The 16,835-nt window shown below is 37.0% G+C and overlaps 1 protein-coding gene across 27 annotated transcripts in view; it reads left to right on the top strand.

Annotated features, from left to right (window-relative positions):
* Nucleotides 1-16,835, top strand: part of kcnma1a (potassium large conductance calcium-activated channel, subfamily M, alpha member 1a) — a 166,008-nt gene that overhangs the window by 61,311 nt on the left and 87,862 nt on the right. For all 27 annotated transcript variants that reach the window (XM_028006208.1, XM_028006207.1, XM_028006209.1 and 24 more), the window contains exon 3: nucleotides 16,359-16,420. In XM_028006208.1, coding sequence (XP_027862009.1) covers nucleotides 16,359-16,420 — 62 coding nt within the window. The remainder of the gene's footprint in view (nucleotides 1-16,358; nucleotides 16,421-16,835) is intronic.

The raw sequence follows: 16,835 nt of genomic DNA, 5'->3' as shown, positions 1-16,835 counted from the left end.
GCTGTATCTTTATTATAATCTGGAGTCTAATCTTACTGAATTGCAATATCAAAGTTATTAAAAGCTTGAATGATGAGTTTTAGATTCTACCTAAAATGAACCTGAAATACTTTTTGTAATGGAGTTGAATTACTTTTAGCTGTGGGATCCAGACTAATCTACCAAATGAAGTACTTTGCAGCACAAATTCATCTATTAATACACACCAGAGTGGGAAAATTGGCCACAAACCATTTGCAAATTACCTTTTTGTTCCTCTGCTACTCCAGTGTCCTAAAACCATAATAATACACAGAAGGCTTTTTAAATAACACTGAAACTTACTATGACATTTCCTTTAATTATATTTGCTCCTTGCAGTTAACTGTGGGTTTTGTTTGGTAAAAACAGCTGCTGAGGGGCTTACTGTGACACTTTCCCTTCTGTTATTAAAGGGTGAAGGCATCAGTCATGTGTTGTTATTTAGTCCTGTAGGCTGTGTGTGTGACTCCTGATTGGATGCAGCAGAACACAAACAGAGGCAGAACGCGCTGAGATGCTGTTATTCTTTTCGAGAGATAGTTGACAATCGAGGACACAAATGCAGCCTTTCCGTCTCCGTGATCTCTTTGCTGCGCTTGGGCTTTCATCCAGAACTTGAATCTCTACATTGTTCATCGGAGAAAGTGGGCTTTGACACAGATGATAAACTCATTAACCTTCAGGAAATTAAACGAAACCTTGATTTAATTAGATAAAGATCATGTCACCGTTGCATCTCATCAGAGACGAAGCAAGCTATCTATAGGGGGATGTTTTGGTGTCATTCTGAGGTAGTTTTAAAAGAAAATTAGACAGAATATAGGACAGGCACACAGTTTGATTACCTAAATGGAAGCAAATTTTTCTACCTTATAGAGGAGAAATATTCCTAATGCCATATTTGCAAAGGCCTTGCTGTTCCCATGGCAGCCAAAGGCACTAAGACTTTTAGGGGAAGAAATGAAAGGTTGTGCTGAATTGTGTAATATGCATCACGCAAAGTAATTGCACTGACAGAACGGCAACAGAGAAGGCAAAAGTGTGATAAAGTTTTGATATTATTAACTTTGGCAGGAGTGATTTATGCTGTAATTTAACGTATATAATGGGATTGTGTGGCAGTAACTGCTGCCTGGCCAACTGTGCAGTGACCTGAATATATTATGGTCTGTAGACCACATACAGCTACTTAAACACAGCCTTTTAGTATATAGAAAGTAAACTGTCTTTACTTATCCTGCCAGATCCACATTTTATGATTGCATTATTATGGTATTGGTTTGTTTTCAGAGTCGAGGTAAATGCTGTCCTTTTTATTGCTGCACAAAGAATATCTTCTCATGCAATGCTTATTTTATCTGTTTTTCCTGGTTGGAATTAAACACTTGTACAGCCATGAATTGATAAAATTGATATTCTGCTCCAGATTAAATCAGCAAGATTATCTCAGATTTTTTGTTTCACTTATGTGTTTCACAAATGCCATAATACAGATGCCATACCCAGTTTTAAAACTTTAAGGATTCCCTGATTGACAGAAGGCTAAGGAGAGGTGTTGCGGTCTTTACTTCGCTTTACTTCGGTGAGGGAAGGGGAAACAATTGGACTTTCTTTAGTTAGCTGTAATCTAATGGCTGTCCTTTTTTGTTGTCACTGTATATCATATGCTCTATTAATCCTGTTTCAAATGTATTGTGGGTATATGCCATAATTTCTGTCTTTTTTTTTAAAAAAAAGCATAGTCCTACAGATAGTTTATCTCCTCTCTGCTGCAATGAAATGGTGAGACAACATTTGTCCAATTTAATTTCTTGAAGGGAAATGCAGCATTTGTATCAGAGGTGCATAGATTCTGTAGTAATCGCGCATGTATGCAGTTTACATGGTGTGTCAGAGCTATGGTGCTCATACTGCAGAATTATTCAGCATGCCTAGAAAATCTGTGGCTGCCCAGCTGATCTAGTAATAAAATTATGTCAGTTATGGTGTAAAATGCAAAGTAAGGCAATGTTAGATTTTTATTTTTCTAATGGCATTGTATCTTCCTTCTTCTTAAAAACAACTTGTGCATATGCCCCAATGTGACTTAGGATTTAAAAGTACTTTCTGACAGTTGTGACAGAATTTAACGTAAATGTTAATTTAGCAAAATCCATTTATGAGAATTTTATATAAAATCTTAGAGATTCAAAAACCCTCTTCTGTATCCAGTGTCTCCTTTTCAATTTGTATTATGTTGTGTACTTATCTTAATTTCCTATTTGCTCTAGGAATAAAGTTTGATTGATTAATTCAAAAATAGGTAAAACGCAGTGTTTTTATCATATTTCACATTTGGTTAGGTTAACATGATGGATGATCTGCCAAAGCATTGTTGTAACTCTGTTCATCTGTACGACTCAGTTGATGTGTCTAAAGCATTTTCAGCTTCTTAAATCAAGTGTTAAAATAATAGCTTTAATATTCATGACTCATAAACTTTAGCCACAAGTTTGTGGTTTAAGTTTCTGTGTTCCATATGTCACTTTACTTTCTCTAGATTAATTTTTCAAAGTCAAATGATTTTCTGTGTACACTTATTTTCTGGTTCTTTTTTAAAACTTTACAGCCTTATGAATATGAAAAAATCCTTCTTTATCACTTGTAAATCATTCACTTATGGTTTATATAAAGTAGAACTGCAGAGCTCTGATTTGTTTCACTAATTTGGTGTGTGTTTTAAAGCAGCTCATTTTGCTGCTGTCTTTTTAAATGTGAATGAAACATTTCACACTCCGCCCCCTCCGGATCGCAGAGCGTTCCACTTCACCCCGTTTGGCCATTTTGTAGTTTGATAGTATCGATACAGTTATCTACCAGCAGGGAAACTTTTTATTCCAAGGTTTATTAAAGATGTCAATAATAAAAAACTTGACCATCCAACCTTACATGTTGGAGCCAGAGTCTGACCCGGGTATTACACATGTGCATTAAACATATTGTGGTAACTCGGTGCTGTAGCAGCAGGTTTCATTTAACATTCTGCAGTTTCCCTTGGAAACCATCTACAACTTCATATTCTAGATGACAGCTGGACACTGAATGTGATGGTGGAGAATTTTCCCTCTGTCAGAAGCTCTTTGTAGGCTGGTGACATGCGCTCTCATCTTTTCTGTGCTGGATAAATCCCAACGAGGCTCCTCCCTTCTGTCTCCTGAACAAAGGCAAAGTCAGAGGTTGAACATATGGTGGCAGTGAAGACTTGAACACATGGTATGCATGCACTCACAAGCGCATAGTGAGGTGAAGATGCATTGTGCAGACGTGAACATGCTGTGCCTTTTAATTTCTTGCTGTGCCTTTGAGGACATGCTCTAATATTCTCCATCTTTCAAGCTCTTCCTCTCCTGTCTCTTTTTGCTCTTGCACGTTCCCGCCACCTCTTAATGCACCCCATGTCTCATTGGAAGTGAAGTGCTCTATCCAATATTCCCTCATCTTTTCCATCGTCTGCCAACCTCACTTTCATTTTTTAATTTCCACTCTTCCCTACCTCCCCTCCCTGAAGGTCATGTTTCAAAAGACCGCCCTTCAAAGGTGATGCTGTGAGGAAGGATGGGCTACCTTCCTCTGGTATCAATGCATTTCACATGAATTATGCGTGGGCGTTGCAATTTCATTTTGCACAAGTGGCAACAAATATTTCCTTTTCAGAATCAAAGATGCCGTAGAGAAGCTATTAGAGATGATTTTTCAGACAGGTTGTCCTATGTGTATAGACCAAATCCCTGCAGACCTTCTGTTCATCTCCCACAGACAGGTGCTCATTTTAGGAGCTGTCATTCTGTCAGATCCAAAAGGTTTTCCTTCATAACGACCCCCTTTCCACCTTTTCCTCTGTCAATTGCTGTCTGTGTTACTAAGGTGCAACAGTATGTGGGCATTTGTCTGATATGGGCCTCATAGGTTAAAGGGAGCCATTTCCTAGAGTGCAGCAACATGGAATTTTGATTTGTGATCAGAGATGGAAAAAAAGGACGTTGCAATATGATACTATGTTGTTTTTTCTTTAGGTTTAAATTCCCAAAGATGGTACTCATTAATTGCATGGAATGCTCATGCACTCACATGCAAAGGTATTCATGATTTGGTCTCACTACAGCCACAAACATCTATGTGTTGGGATTTTATATGATAGACTGACAGAGTTTTGCATAATTGTTTACAAATACAAATATGTATAGTGTGGTGAGTAAATATGTGACTTTCTACAGTAAAACCAGGAACAAGTCTTCAGACCAAAGACTGAGAAAAATAATAAAAGAAACATACTGTGAGTGAGTTTATTTTGTTTAGTTTTTGTAAAATATACTAATTGAAGGAAGAAGAAATCAGGTTTTAAATACCAATTTTGGATATTCTAGAATGCTTTGTGTTCTAAGTCAGCTAGTTAACAGAGTAAAACTGACCATTAGGCATAACTGTCTTTGTTTGGCTACTCAAATGCTTGTGTTATTGGTCTCAGCCAATAAGGTGCAAGTTTGAAAGGCTACTTCAAACCAACAACATTTTGCACTTTGGAACACTGCAACAAACTTTCTGAAGAGTAAAATCCGAGGATGGATTCTGTAGCAGCCGACAGAAAGCAACGGAACATGAAAATGCATCTTGAAGCCAACAGGTGTACAGTGGTTACTTTGGACATGACAACCTCCACCAGTAAGATACTGATGAAAAGAAAACAACGGCAGGACATACATTAATTTCTGCAGGAATACTTTTCATTTATTCATGGGGTGGGTTTCAGAACTGTTGTTTTCACAACACAATTACGATACGTTGCACTAAATAATTTTTTGTGAAATGTATTCAAGTAGCGTAATATGATAGCTTTGATAGGCCTTGTCCATTGTATGCTTTTTCATCTGCTGTGCTGCACCCTGTGCATGACCCGTCATGGAAACCTGCACCGAGCCACTGGAATGCAGATCTGGGCCTTCCTGGCCCTGTCCTGCACTACTGCGGCTGGGTTGAGCACACTGTGTTGATAGCCAGAGGGGTGGGATAGGGTGGTCTTGGACAGTATTCATATCTGGGCCAAATGCATTTACAAGTCACTAGCTCTGCACAAGAGTCAGAGGAGATTTACACACATGAGCCAGCTCCGCACCAGACTGGGATCATGAGCCTTCCCGACATCTGCAAAAATTGTTTTGGCTCTGATTCAGTTGGAGTCTGGGCAAAATCAGGCAGAAAATCAAATAAAAACTCTGAATCTGTGTCACATCTGGGCCAAATGCAGTATTTTTATTGCACCTGTGGACCACATCCAGCCCAGATCTGTTGCAGATCTGTAATCCAGATCCAAACCAGGTAGGGTTGTTGCAACTTCTTTTAACACCCCGAGGTAGCTGATCAAGTATAGGGACAGTTCTTCTGAAACTTTGAAGGTTTTTTTCTCACTAATAATATTTAACATTTAAATGGTGTATATATATATATATATATATATATATATATATATAAACATCTGTTTTGTGAATTGCATGGAGGTTTGTTGCGGAACATCAGAGAAGAAACAGCAAGCAGGTAGATTGGGGACAAAGATGTAGACAGATCACCATTTACAAAATTACATGGCACAACTACAAACCTACTAAGAGCTCAGCTTAAATCAGAGAAGCAGCCAAGAGCCCAGTGTTAACTTCAAAGTAGTTGCTGATGTCTGCTGTTCATGGGAGAGAATCTGTTAGCATAAAGTTATAAATCATGCTCTAATCAAATTTCCCCTTGCTGGAAGAGTGACAAGAAGAAAACTGTAAGAATCTGTTTGGAGCCCCTCATAATTTTTCAGATGTTTCCATTTACCAAACAGATCTTGTTGACACAAACATTATTGTGCTTTTTGATTTTGAATGAAAGTAAATGCTTTTTCCCCATTGTGATGTAAAAACTGAATTATTATTTTTGGAAGCAAGCATAGTTCAGCGATCAATAGTGTTTAATTTTGTGTCAACCAACAATCTTTAATCATATAGAGAAATAATTTTTTATGAATAAAATACAATATGACAGATCTGGGTAAAACAACAAGAAAAGAACACAATTCCCAAGGCTTAATTTGATTAGATATTAAAAAAATGTTTATTTTTCCTTCATAGTAAGGTTTTTTGACTAATACCTCCTCCTGTTAAATGCTGCCTGGGAGCCTTTCACAGTTGTCACGAGCGAACAGGCATTTGTTCTTTCTGAACAGATTGCCAATGTACAGTACACCAGAGCCAACACAAATGAGACAAACAGCCGTGCACACACACTTTCGCGGCTAACCTAAATTCAGAATTACCAATTACTCCAACATGAGGGTTTTGAACTGTGGGAGAAAACCAGTGCACCTGGTGGAAAGACAACCCAAAAAGGCACAAGGAGATGGTGCAAACTCTACCCAGAAACAAATGCAAATATCCAGTTTTGACTGAAAATCTTCCATCTGTGAGGTCACAGTGTTAAATTAAAAACAAAAAAAAAAAAAAACACATGAAATTCATTACATGAACAGGTTTTGTTTTCAAAAAGATTTAAAACGTTTACTAATTTTAAGATTTATAATGCATGAGATGTTAGGATCTTAAAAAATGTCAAAATAAATAACAGGAGAGGGAGCTAATGGAGTTAGAGGTGAACCCTATATTTACATGAGACAATATTTATTGAGGTGCGAAGGCTCATGAAGTGCTGCTCACTGGCTGTTAGCATGTAATATCATCTGGTGAAGTGCAGGCTATTATTATGTTTCCTGGATAAGGAAGCATGTGCTTGAAGTTGGACATCCATCTGAGTGAGTCTTGTTCTGAAGAAAGAAAGAAAGTAGTTCTTGAGTTGTCCTGCTTGAGTTGGTGATAAAGGACCTTTCATTGGACTGGTTAACAACATTGTTATAAAAGTACTGGATAACATTGGGCAATGTTTTAAATGTTTTTGTGAAAGAAGAAATATTGAAAAAGTGACAAGTAAAAAACGATGTATCATTACAGAGAATATGGTAACTGTGGACAACATTATAGCTAAAATCTGCTTTGACGTGAAACTAAATGGCTATTTTACAGATTATAATTATATATATATGACAATACAGCCTTTTATAAAAATAAAAAAAATGATGAAAAAAAGACAACTCCCCCCCTAAAATATATATTTGATTCTGTTAGTTTCCACATAATAATTTCAGGAACCAGGAATATAACAAGTGCATTAACTTTATTTCATCAGCCAGCTGATCAGAAGTTCACATAAACAGGTGAAAGAAGGGCAGTGGTCTGTTACTTTATTGTCCTATAGCTATTTGCAAATAGCTGGTACCAAAACTGGTCATCCTGGCACTTTTTCCAGCACTTTATTTAAAAACCACTTAAAACCAAAAGATAACCTAAAATTTTAGCATGTAGGCGCGTTTAACTTCGCAAAGTCTTGATGCTGAATGATGACCCATGCCAAGTTCACACTGTTTCTAATCACATCTAGTTCAAAATCTAAACCAGTTTAACAAATCAAACCTGAACTAGTTTGATTCTACACAGATTAGAGTTTCCTTAAGACAAATTGAGATTTAAAACATTCTGTTTGTGAAGAGACAAAAACAGCATTTTCTTTGCTTTTTTGGCGTTTTGACTATTGTAAAAGTTGTCGAGCAAAATACCCCATATATGCATGAGGGTCAATTTATTTATAATAATCTAAATCTCATTCCATCTTTAGATGTCTTTGTATGTGGTCTTCCATCACGAGCTGGATGTTTTGTTTGATTGCTATTTACTGCTCATAGATTGAAATAAACTGACAGATATCAGGACCTCTACAAAAAGGCAAAAGCAATTTCGTATTTCACTTCTGCTACAACATTTTCAGATGGCTTGAATTACTTTTTCTTTTTTTTTTCTTCTTTTTACAAAGTATGCCTTTTATAGATGAATGACAAAAGCTGCCTCATGAAGGACAGGTTCATGTCCTTCCAGCAATCCTTTATTCGCAGGGTTTCATCTCCAGAGATGATGTCTGTACGACCTTGGATGGTAACACAAAAGGAGTTTGGGGACTGAGTCGGGCAGAAGACGTGATAAGAGGCGTGATGCAGCTTCTCTCTACGTTATATAAGGCCTTCAGTCTCTTCCTCCTCCTCCACGCTCACCTGAGAAATCAGATATAAAAACTCAGTTTTCATAGAAATAAACTTGCACATATAGCAGCTACTGAAATGAAAAGCAGCTGGTGGATGAAATGTATCAGGAGATCTAGAGCTTCAAGTTCACGCCATGACCAGAATAAAAGTTGAGGAAGACATTTCAGAGCAGGAGAGTAATTGTTTTTATTAAGCTTCTATATTTAATTTTATTTTCATCTTTCATTTTTGCCTTCACTATTTCCTGGCAACCTTGACAAAAAAAAAGTGCGTTAGTATGCAACATTTTATTCCATCTTGGTGTAGCTCCTACTCAAATGAAGTCCATATTTGGGATGTTATTAGAAATTAAACAAGAATATTAGGAGTTTCTTAAAATAATGTAACATTTTTAATGTATTAATAAAGGAATGCATCTTTAATAAAAGTGTCGTTTCTGTGATTAGTGGGTTTGTTCACAGGTTGGTTATTAGCAGACAGTGTGAAGTTGACTTTTCAGCATTGTGAGGACTTAGTAGAAATGTTTCCATTTCTTTCCACTGTCTTGAGATGTAGTAACACAGCAAATGCAGTTGTTTTGTGAACTTTGTGTTGCAGTATCTAAAATCTGAATTTGAAATGCAGCAAGGTGATTTCCCATCCCTGATTTTCTTTTTGTATTGCTTGGACTTAGTCACAGCAGTTTGAATCACATTGCCATTCATTATCTATATTTGGAGTAGAGGAAATGATCCTCTGTGTTTGAGAGATTAGCTGATTTATGCCAAAGACAAAAAAATGTTTTTTGTTTTTTTTTCTTTTATTTAGCTGATGTATTTTTAAAATGCCATTTGCATGACAAACAACTAAGTAATTTTAAATAGCTGATTCAGTGTGTATTTTTTAGGAGAATTTAGAACCACATAGTATTACTAAGATTTCCAAAACATGTTTTCAAATCCAGCAAATTAGAAAACACAAGACTGTAGGCAAACAATTATGAATCAGAAACTTTTCTGTAATTCATTTGACCTTATTTGTATCTACTGAATCTCCTGCAGATATTTTGCTTGTTTGCATTTTCAAACTATTGACTGAAACCACAAAAGCATGAAATAGAAGATGCAGAGTGAACTAATGAAAAGGTGACATATTTCTGTAGATATTTCTTTTTCTGTCTTATTTTTTAAATAGTGCAGTAGTGCATATGTGCTATACTGACTGTAAACAGAACAAGTTGGTTGATCAAACTGATTTCTTATTATAAACACCCAAATATGCTTGATTCTCACCAAAATGATAAACTTCACATTTCTTTTTGCATTTTTGGTGAATGTTTATGGTGCTTGAGTGTGATTAAAATTGAGCCTTTGCATCTTTATATTTGACACCTGGAAGACTGATGTGGTTCTGTAGCCTAGTGGTTTCTGAATGAAGGCAAAGGGGGGAAGAATTAAGTTAATAATATGTTGTCTTTTGTACTGCATTAGTTGTCTTTCGTGTTGTTTTAACCTGACTGGAACCACTGAATGAATTCTGCTTTGGAAAAAAAGATATTTATAAAATTATGTCTGCATGCTATAAAATACTATGAGATTTTTTTTAGATTTGAATTGATTCAACACAACAAAGTCCTCTATTAATACGGTATTTTCTGATCTTTAAACCTAACCCATTTTCATAAAATCTGAAATGCTCCTTTAATGCTCACATAATTACCGAGTAATTTTATCATCCCAATTATCTTTTATGATTTTCACAATGTTCGCATAACCATCTCATTCTTTCACTCACTTTTATGAAACCAGCAGGCTCAAACGAACATAAATATAACATTCAACCACAAATGTTTTATTTTTAACCCATTACTTTTATCATTATCTAATTCATCCCTTTGCTGTCAACAAGTCCTTGTGCCACCATTTTTAAAAGGTAGTAAAATCATGTCATAATCATGATTATGTATATAAAGCAGTCTTAAATTAGTGCTGTGCAAAAATCATTCACCAGGAGGCTTCTTGTTTGCCATCAGCTCATGCTTTATTAGGATGAGAAATTCCCTGAAACACTCAATACAATGTATTGCATCCATTAGGCACATTTTTTACACAACTGAGTCTCGATATAATTACATTTATTTGAGTGCCATAAATGTGCTTTTTACTATGATCTTTTGCTGTATTAATAAACTGAGAAAAACTGAAATGAATTTTGTGGTGTACTGGGAATTATTTATATGATAATAAAGGATTGCTTATAGTACTAAATCGTTTACTGCTTTGTCTCTAAAGACTATATCCATCTAAATCACAGGTGTCAAACTCCAGTCCTCAAGGGTCGCTGTCCTGCAGTTTTTAGATGTGACACAGGTACAAACCACTGAAATGAAATGGCTTAATCCTCCTGGAGTAGATCAGTTCTCCAGAGCCTTAATGACCTAATTATTCTATTCAGGTGCAGCAGAGGCTCATCTAAAAGTTGCAGGACAGCGGCCCTTGAGGACTGGAGTTTGACACCACTGATCTAAATAATGTTCCTAGACAGATACTCCTTTCTTATTCACACCAACTTCAGCAGCTGTAAACACACAGCATAAAAACGATCTTATTGGCAGGCTGCTTCATTAGTGAGATCAAAGAATTTGTTTATTTGTCACATCGGCACACACCGAGATGCATTCTGTTTTCAAACTCTTATTGAGCCTCAGGTCAGAAGTACAGGAGAGATTTGACTGAAAGTATAAATACCCAGAATGTATTAATATTTTAAAAGGCCTCTGGCTATTTGAGTTGTAGCAGATGAAACTGTAATGAGTCACAAGTAAAAAAGAAATAAAATGACTTTGGACTTGTTAATTTAAGACGAACAATATTTTTTGTCTTAGTCATTCAAGTTGTTTTTTAAATACTATAAAAAAATTTTTTATCTGCAATAAACTATTAGTCCTTATTTTATAACTACATATGCATTTGCCCAATACAGTTCACATCTTATATAAAATGCATAGAAAGATTTTGAGAAAATTGTTAGATCTTCGGTTACTTTTTCCCATCAAATTTCTTTCACATTATTTCTGAGATTAAATGAACAAGACTCGTTGGAACCATCCATCCATCCATCCATCCATCCATTTTCTGTTCACCCTTGTCCCTAATGGGGTCGGGAGGGTTGCTGGTGCCCATCTCCAGCTACGTTCCGGGCGAGAGGCGGGGTACACCCCGGACAGGTCGCCAGTCTGTCGCAGGGCAACACAGAGACATACAGGACAAACAACCATGCACACACACACTCACACCTAGGGAGAATTTAGAGAAACCAATTGACCTGACAGACATGTTTTTGGACTGTGGGAGGAAGCCGGAGTACCCGGAGAGAACCCACGCATGCACAGGGAGAACATGCAAACTCCATGCAGAAAGACCCCGGCCGGGAATCGAACCCAGGACCTTCTTGCTGCAAGGCAACAGTGCTACCAACTGCGCCACTGTGCAGCCCTCGTTGGAACCAGGTTAGGAAATTACAAAAACATAAATAAATAAAATTCTGCTACCAGCACAAGCATGTTCATTAATTCAGCCTTGCTTGGTGCCACCATCCCAAAGAAAAAATATTGCTTGCTTTTAAAAGCATGTCTGATGCTTTAGCCGGAATAGACTTCAGAGGTCTGTAGCCAGGCGAAATTCTGTCTGAGCTGTTTTACTATTTCTGCTTATTTATGGTTTTTATCTGCAAATTTTCAGCCTGTCATGCATCAAACTTCAAAGCAGGTTTTAAACAAATGAGAAGGACTGCAGTGCATAAATATTCATTCATAGTTTTTATAGATTTTACTCATAATTTACATGACAGTGGAAGAGAAGAGATGCAATTATCCGAGCTCACACCACAAGGTTTTTACTGCAGTGCACAAATCTGCATGCACTCGCATGCAAGGGTTTGCCTTTATAATTTGCACTCCAGCATTATCTGTCTTTGCTTCACTGCATAAATAAGGAACTGAACATACAAGAAAACCCAATAACATGTCAGTGCATTAGTTGAGAGTGTAGGCCTCTCAGGGACATGTCAACTAATGAAACCCGCATAAAACTTTAATGGCACACATCCATCCATACTGCAGCTCACATTGTTATCTCCCCTTTTTTCTTTGGCACAAATGGCAGGGGGTGATAAGCAGCTACATGGAAGTATATGTGATCTGGCAGTCTGTCAAAAACACAAACTCTGTATTCTAGTCTGAGACTGTATAACTCAACCATAGCTGCAGTTTCCAGTCTTCAAATACATGAAGACTGGAAACATATATGAGAGTTAATTAACATTTTTAAATCATATACTTTTGTGATCCTTTCTCAAAGCTTTGGTGCCAAACTCCCTTTTGCATACTTAATGTATTTTTATAACCAATAACCACTAAAAGATTAAATAAACACATGTAGCACATGCGGGCTGTCTCTTCTGGTATTTAAATATTTTACGTATGTTAAACACTTGCGTTAAAAAAACTACATTTGACCATAAAAATAAAGGAAATTACTGCAGAGCTTTCACTTATCAATTATTTCTACTGCTAAACGTTTATTAATAGATAATTTACTAATTTAGAGATTAATAAAAGCTGTACCCTATTACAAATTGATCTATATAACAGTGTCTTCAGGATTTTGAGGTTCATGCCTCACAGGTAAGAAAGTCCAACAAAAGATCAGAATTTCCAAGAAGTGCAAAATGACTTTGTGTTCACATTTCTACCATGAGGGAAATTAAATTAATTTGCAATTGAAAGGTGTGCGGCAGTTCAGGGAAGTCTTCCATGTTTAATTTAAAACATCTGAAACAGGATTTCAAGTTTTTGATTTTGCTTCGATTTAAACTAGAAACCTTTTTCTGTCATTTTTACCCACTAACCCTAAAAAGATGCTTTTCTATGAATTTCATTTAACTGTACAGACACGCTTCATATCCCCAATCTGCCTCGAACAGAAATTCGAAGAGGACAAGTAATTTTTACTCAGTGGTGTGTTGACCTTGGTGGTTGACCCTTATGTGAAGTGATTATCCTGTAAGTTGTCAGCCTGCATCACCTGTCTCTGAGACTCTGCGGCTCTCTTGTCACAGGGCCGGCGCTCTTTGCTATCAGACATGATCCCTGTCGCAGGAGGAAGTCGAGTGTAAGACTTTGGCTCACTTTTAAGGCACTTCCACATGCGAGCCACTGTGTGCTTATAAAGTTATTTTAACTGTCAAATAAACACAGAGTGTCGTGTGTTAGGGTGGGTAAATTATTATGTGTTTACAATTCTGACGGTGTCATGTGAGAGGCGCCGTCTTTAGCAGGCTTGCAGTACCTGGAACCTGAAACCCACGCACATTAAAGATAAGACACTCACACCCCTACACACGTTTGTCGCAGCCCAGTTTATACTTGCACTCTTCCGCTATTGCCTGCTAAAGTGCACCTTGGAAAACATCTGACAGATATAGCTTAGCACTTTAAATATAGAAAGGGATACACCGATGAAAACCTACACAGCTATTTAAGAGGAAACACAGACATCACATATGTCACATGCTGTACTGCTGACATGATTGCAGTTGGTAACAAGTATGACTCACTCTCAACCTCTACGCTTATAATTTATAAACCTTAAAGTAATTGCAGTGATTACAGTGGTAGCAAGTACACTTCAACACATGCTGGGTTTTGATTTTCTGAAACAAATTATTCTAACCCTTTCACAGAGAGAAGGAAGAGGAGGTGGAAGGTGGTGGCTGGGCTGTTAACAGCTGAATAACTGGGTCAGTTTAAGATCACGGTGTTTCTTATCTCTTCAGCTCATCTCTGGGTGTTCACTGTTATCTGCTCAGCTTTTCAACAACCGTTCCATTCTCGGCCAATTTCCAGCCCTCTATTCCTACCCTTATTTTGCTTCCGCTGCTGGAGTAGAAGCTTATCTTCAAGGAAATGTTAATTTTCTCTTAAGTGCTCCAGAATACAATGTCCTAAAGAAATAAATGTGTTGTCAATTTGTGTGATATTCTTAAAATTGTGGTTTTAGATATTAAAGACAACATAAATCTATTGTTGGTTGTCTAGAGACTTGGTGGTTTGATTTTACTGTTTAAATAGGTTCTGTTCAGTTTGAAAGCTGTTTCACATTTTATTCCTCAAGTACTGCCACACTAGGAGCACAATTTCCTTTTATAAAATTTATGTTTTATGTAAGAGTGTAAAAATACAGCCAACTCATTAGAAAGTGTTTTTTTTTTTTTTTACAGAAAGAGTTTATGAATTTTAAACTGTGATTTAAACTGCAACTGAATTTCTGTTCAGTTGGAATTATCTAGTCATAGTTTGGTTAGTCTATTTTCAATAAAGAACTAGATGATGAAATGCATCCCATTGTTTAAATGGTAGCATTAAGGAAATGAGACCATTTGTGTTGTTAATGTTGTGACTAAAGGACAGCCAGTTTCAGTGTTATTGTAATTGCTTTGTTTTAATTTGGCGTGTCTCTCTGTCACACTTTCCTTTTTCTGTAGAGGTCCAAAATATAGCAATTTAAAGCTGTTTAAAGCTTTTTAAATGTGGAAGTTAAGGAGTGTTGTGGCCAGACAATAGACAGTCTTTATTTGCTGGCTTGGTAATAAAAAGTTAGAGTAACAGGGTGTCAATTTTAAATAAAACACTTATCTTCACTTTTTGAGACTTGCATCAACCAAGTCATGTGACTATATCTTAAAGATGGATTTATGCTCCAACATACCTGATACAAATGGCTAAATTGCCTTCTCAGCAGATCGTCAAGTTTTGTAGAGTCCTGATAGAGAACCAGGTTGCAACTACAGAAAAAGTTTTTTAATTTGTTGAGTACTTAAACTGTCGCCGTGGCCCTGGCACCATCGGTAGTTAGCCATATCACAAAAATGCCACAGAGTGTTAGAAATTGACAATACATGACAATAGAAAATCCACTATAGGATTTGTAATTTTTTAGCAACACATTCATTTTCTCGGACACTCCTGAACATACAGAACTCATTAACCATGTTCAGTTTGTGTTAATTCAGCTTGACTTTGGTGTTTATTTTTTTTATAGTATTTGAATTATACCATGCCTTCTAGTCTATTTATACCTTTCTGACTTTCTCCTATGAAATATGACTGGTATTATAACAGTGTCCTGTTTGAGCCTTCACATTGTCTTCTTTGTGTAAACCATCATTGATGTCTTTGGTTCAAAAGGCTTTAGTGCTACCATCCTCAGCCCCAGTGGCAAACCATAAAACATTTAGTAGGATTGTTGGTGTTTATTTTATATATCGGCTACAATGCATTGAATGGATACAAAGGAGTGCCGCATGAAAGTAATCAAGCTCTCATCATCAATAATGGATGGCCCAATCAAAGGGGACAGTGGGCTTCTTTTGTGAGATGGCTGAATGGGAGGAAGGACCGCTGGGGAGGAACCATTATGTATCGCTCCACTGCTCAGCTGTTGCGAAGATGATGATTGTAATGGTTGCAATAATGATGGGGATGTGAAATCTCATTTTGGCAAGATGGCGCTGCTGGAGGGGATTGCTGCACAGTCCTTGCATATGATGGCATTAGAGGCTGCTTTTGTATAGATTGGGCTTTAAGTTTGCAACATAATAATATGTGAATACTTTCTCATACCCCTGCTTCTTACTTAAACTCATGAGTAATAGAGGTACATCCGCACATGCGCAACTTTCCTGCATAATTAAAATGTTCACAGTCCAAGTATTTACTCAATGTAGGATGTTATGGATGCTGTTCCATACTTGTCAACCATCCTCAAACACTATGAATTAAACACTGACCTTCTGTCAGTAGTTCTGACAGCTGTGTGTCCCTTTTCTTTTTTTCTTTCTTCTTTTTTCTTTCTCATTGTGCTGGATTGACTGAGTTCAATAGACTGTATTTGCTGACATATAGGGGGCATTAATTATTCAGTGCATGCTCTATGAAATGTCTAGGGTCCTACAATCGACAGGAGGTAAAGCAGGAGGTAATGCACTATTTAATTACAGAGGCTGTAACTACTGCTGTGGATTATGTTCAGTGCTGCTGAACACAACTCCTGTTTTACTGACCACCACATTAATCAGCATATTTAGAAGATTAATGCCACTGAGTACATCAAGTAATCTTTCCTTTTTGTCATTCTTTCCTCAGGTGGTGTTAGTCTTTGCTCTCAGCATTGGAGCCCTTGGAATATACTTTATAGACTCCTCAGAGTAAGTATCTCTAAAAGTCAAGTCACTACTCATTCTATATTCTTAGCTAGTGAACTGACTATGATTTATAAATAGATTTATGTGTACTGAAGATTTAATAGACATATTTTCACCACTGAAAGGATGCATGCTATCGTAAACCCATATGCGTTTGAGGTTTTGTCAATGGGAGGCCTATCAGTTTCCATGGCAGCAGGGATACTCGGTGTGTATGTTGCAAAGGCAGCTCCGTGTGTGTGCACAGGACTCTGGATGTTGTCAGTTTATGCGAATCCCTTGCTGGTGCTCGCCCAGACACAGATTGCAGTCCTGGCGTCTCTCCCATACCCATTGCCGCTAGTTTTTCAACATATTGACTTATTTTCTAGCTTTTAGAGGGATAGCTTGGATTTTAGGATTCTCACTGTCTTTGTCT

The sequence above is a fragment of the Xiphophorus couchianus genome, chromosome 22 (genome assembly GCF_001444195.1).
Source record: "Xiphophorus couchianus chromosome 22, X_couchianus-1.0, whole genome shotgun sequence".
Lineage (NCBI taxonomy): Eukaryota > Metazoa > Chordata > Actinopteri > Cyprinodontiformes > Poeciliidae > Xiphophorus > Xiphophorus couchianus.
The sequence above is the reverse complement of the archived record's forward strand: the minus strand, read 5'-3'. Positions and strand labels throughout refer to the sequence as shown.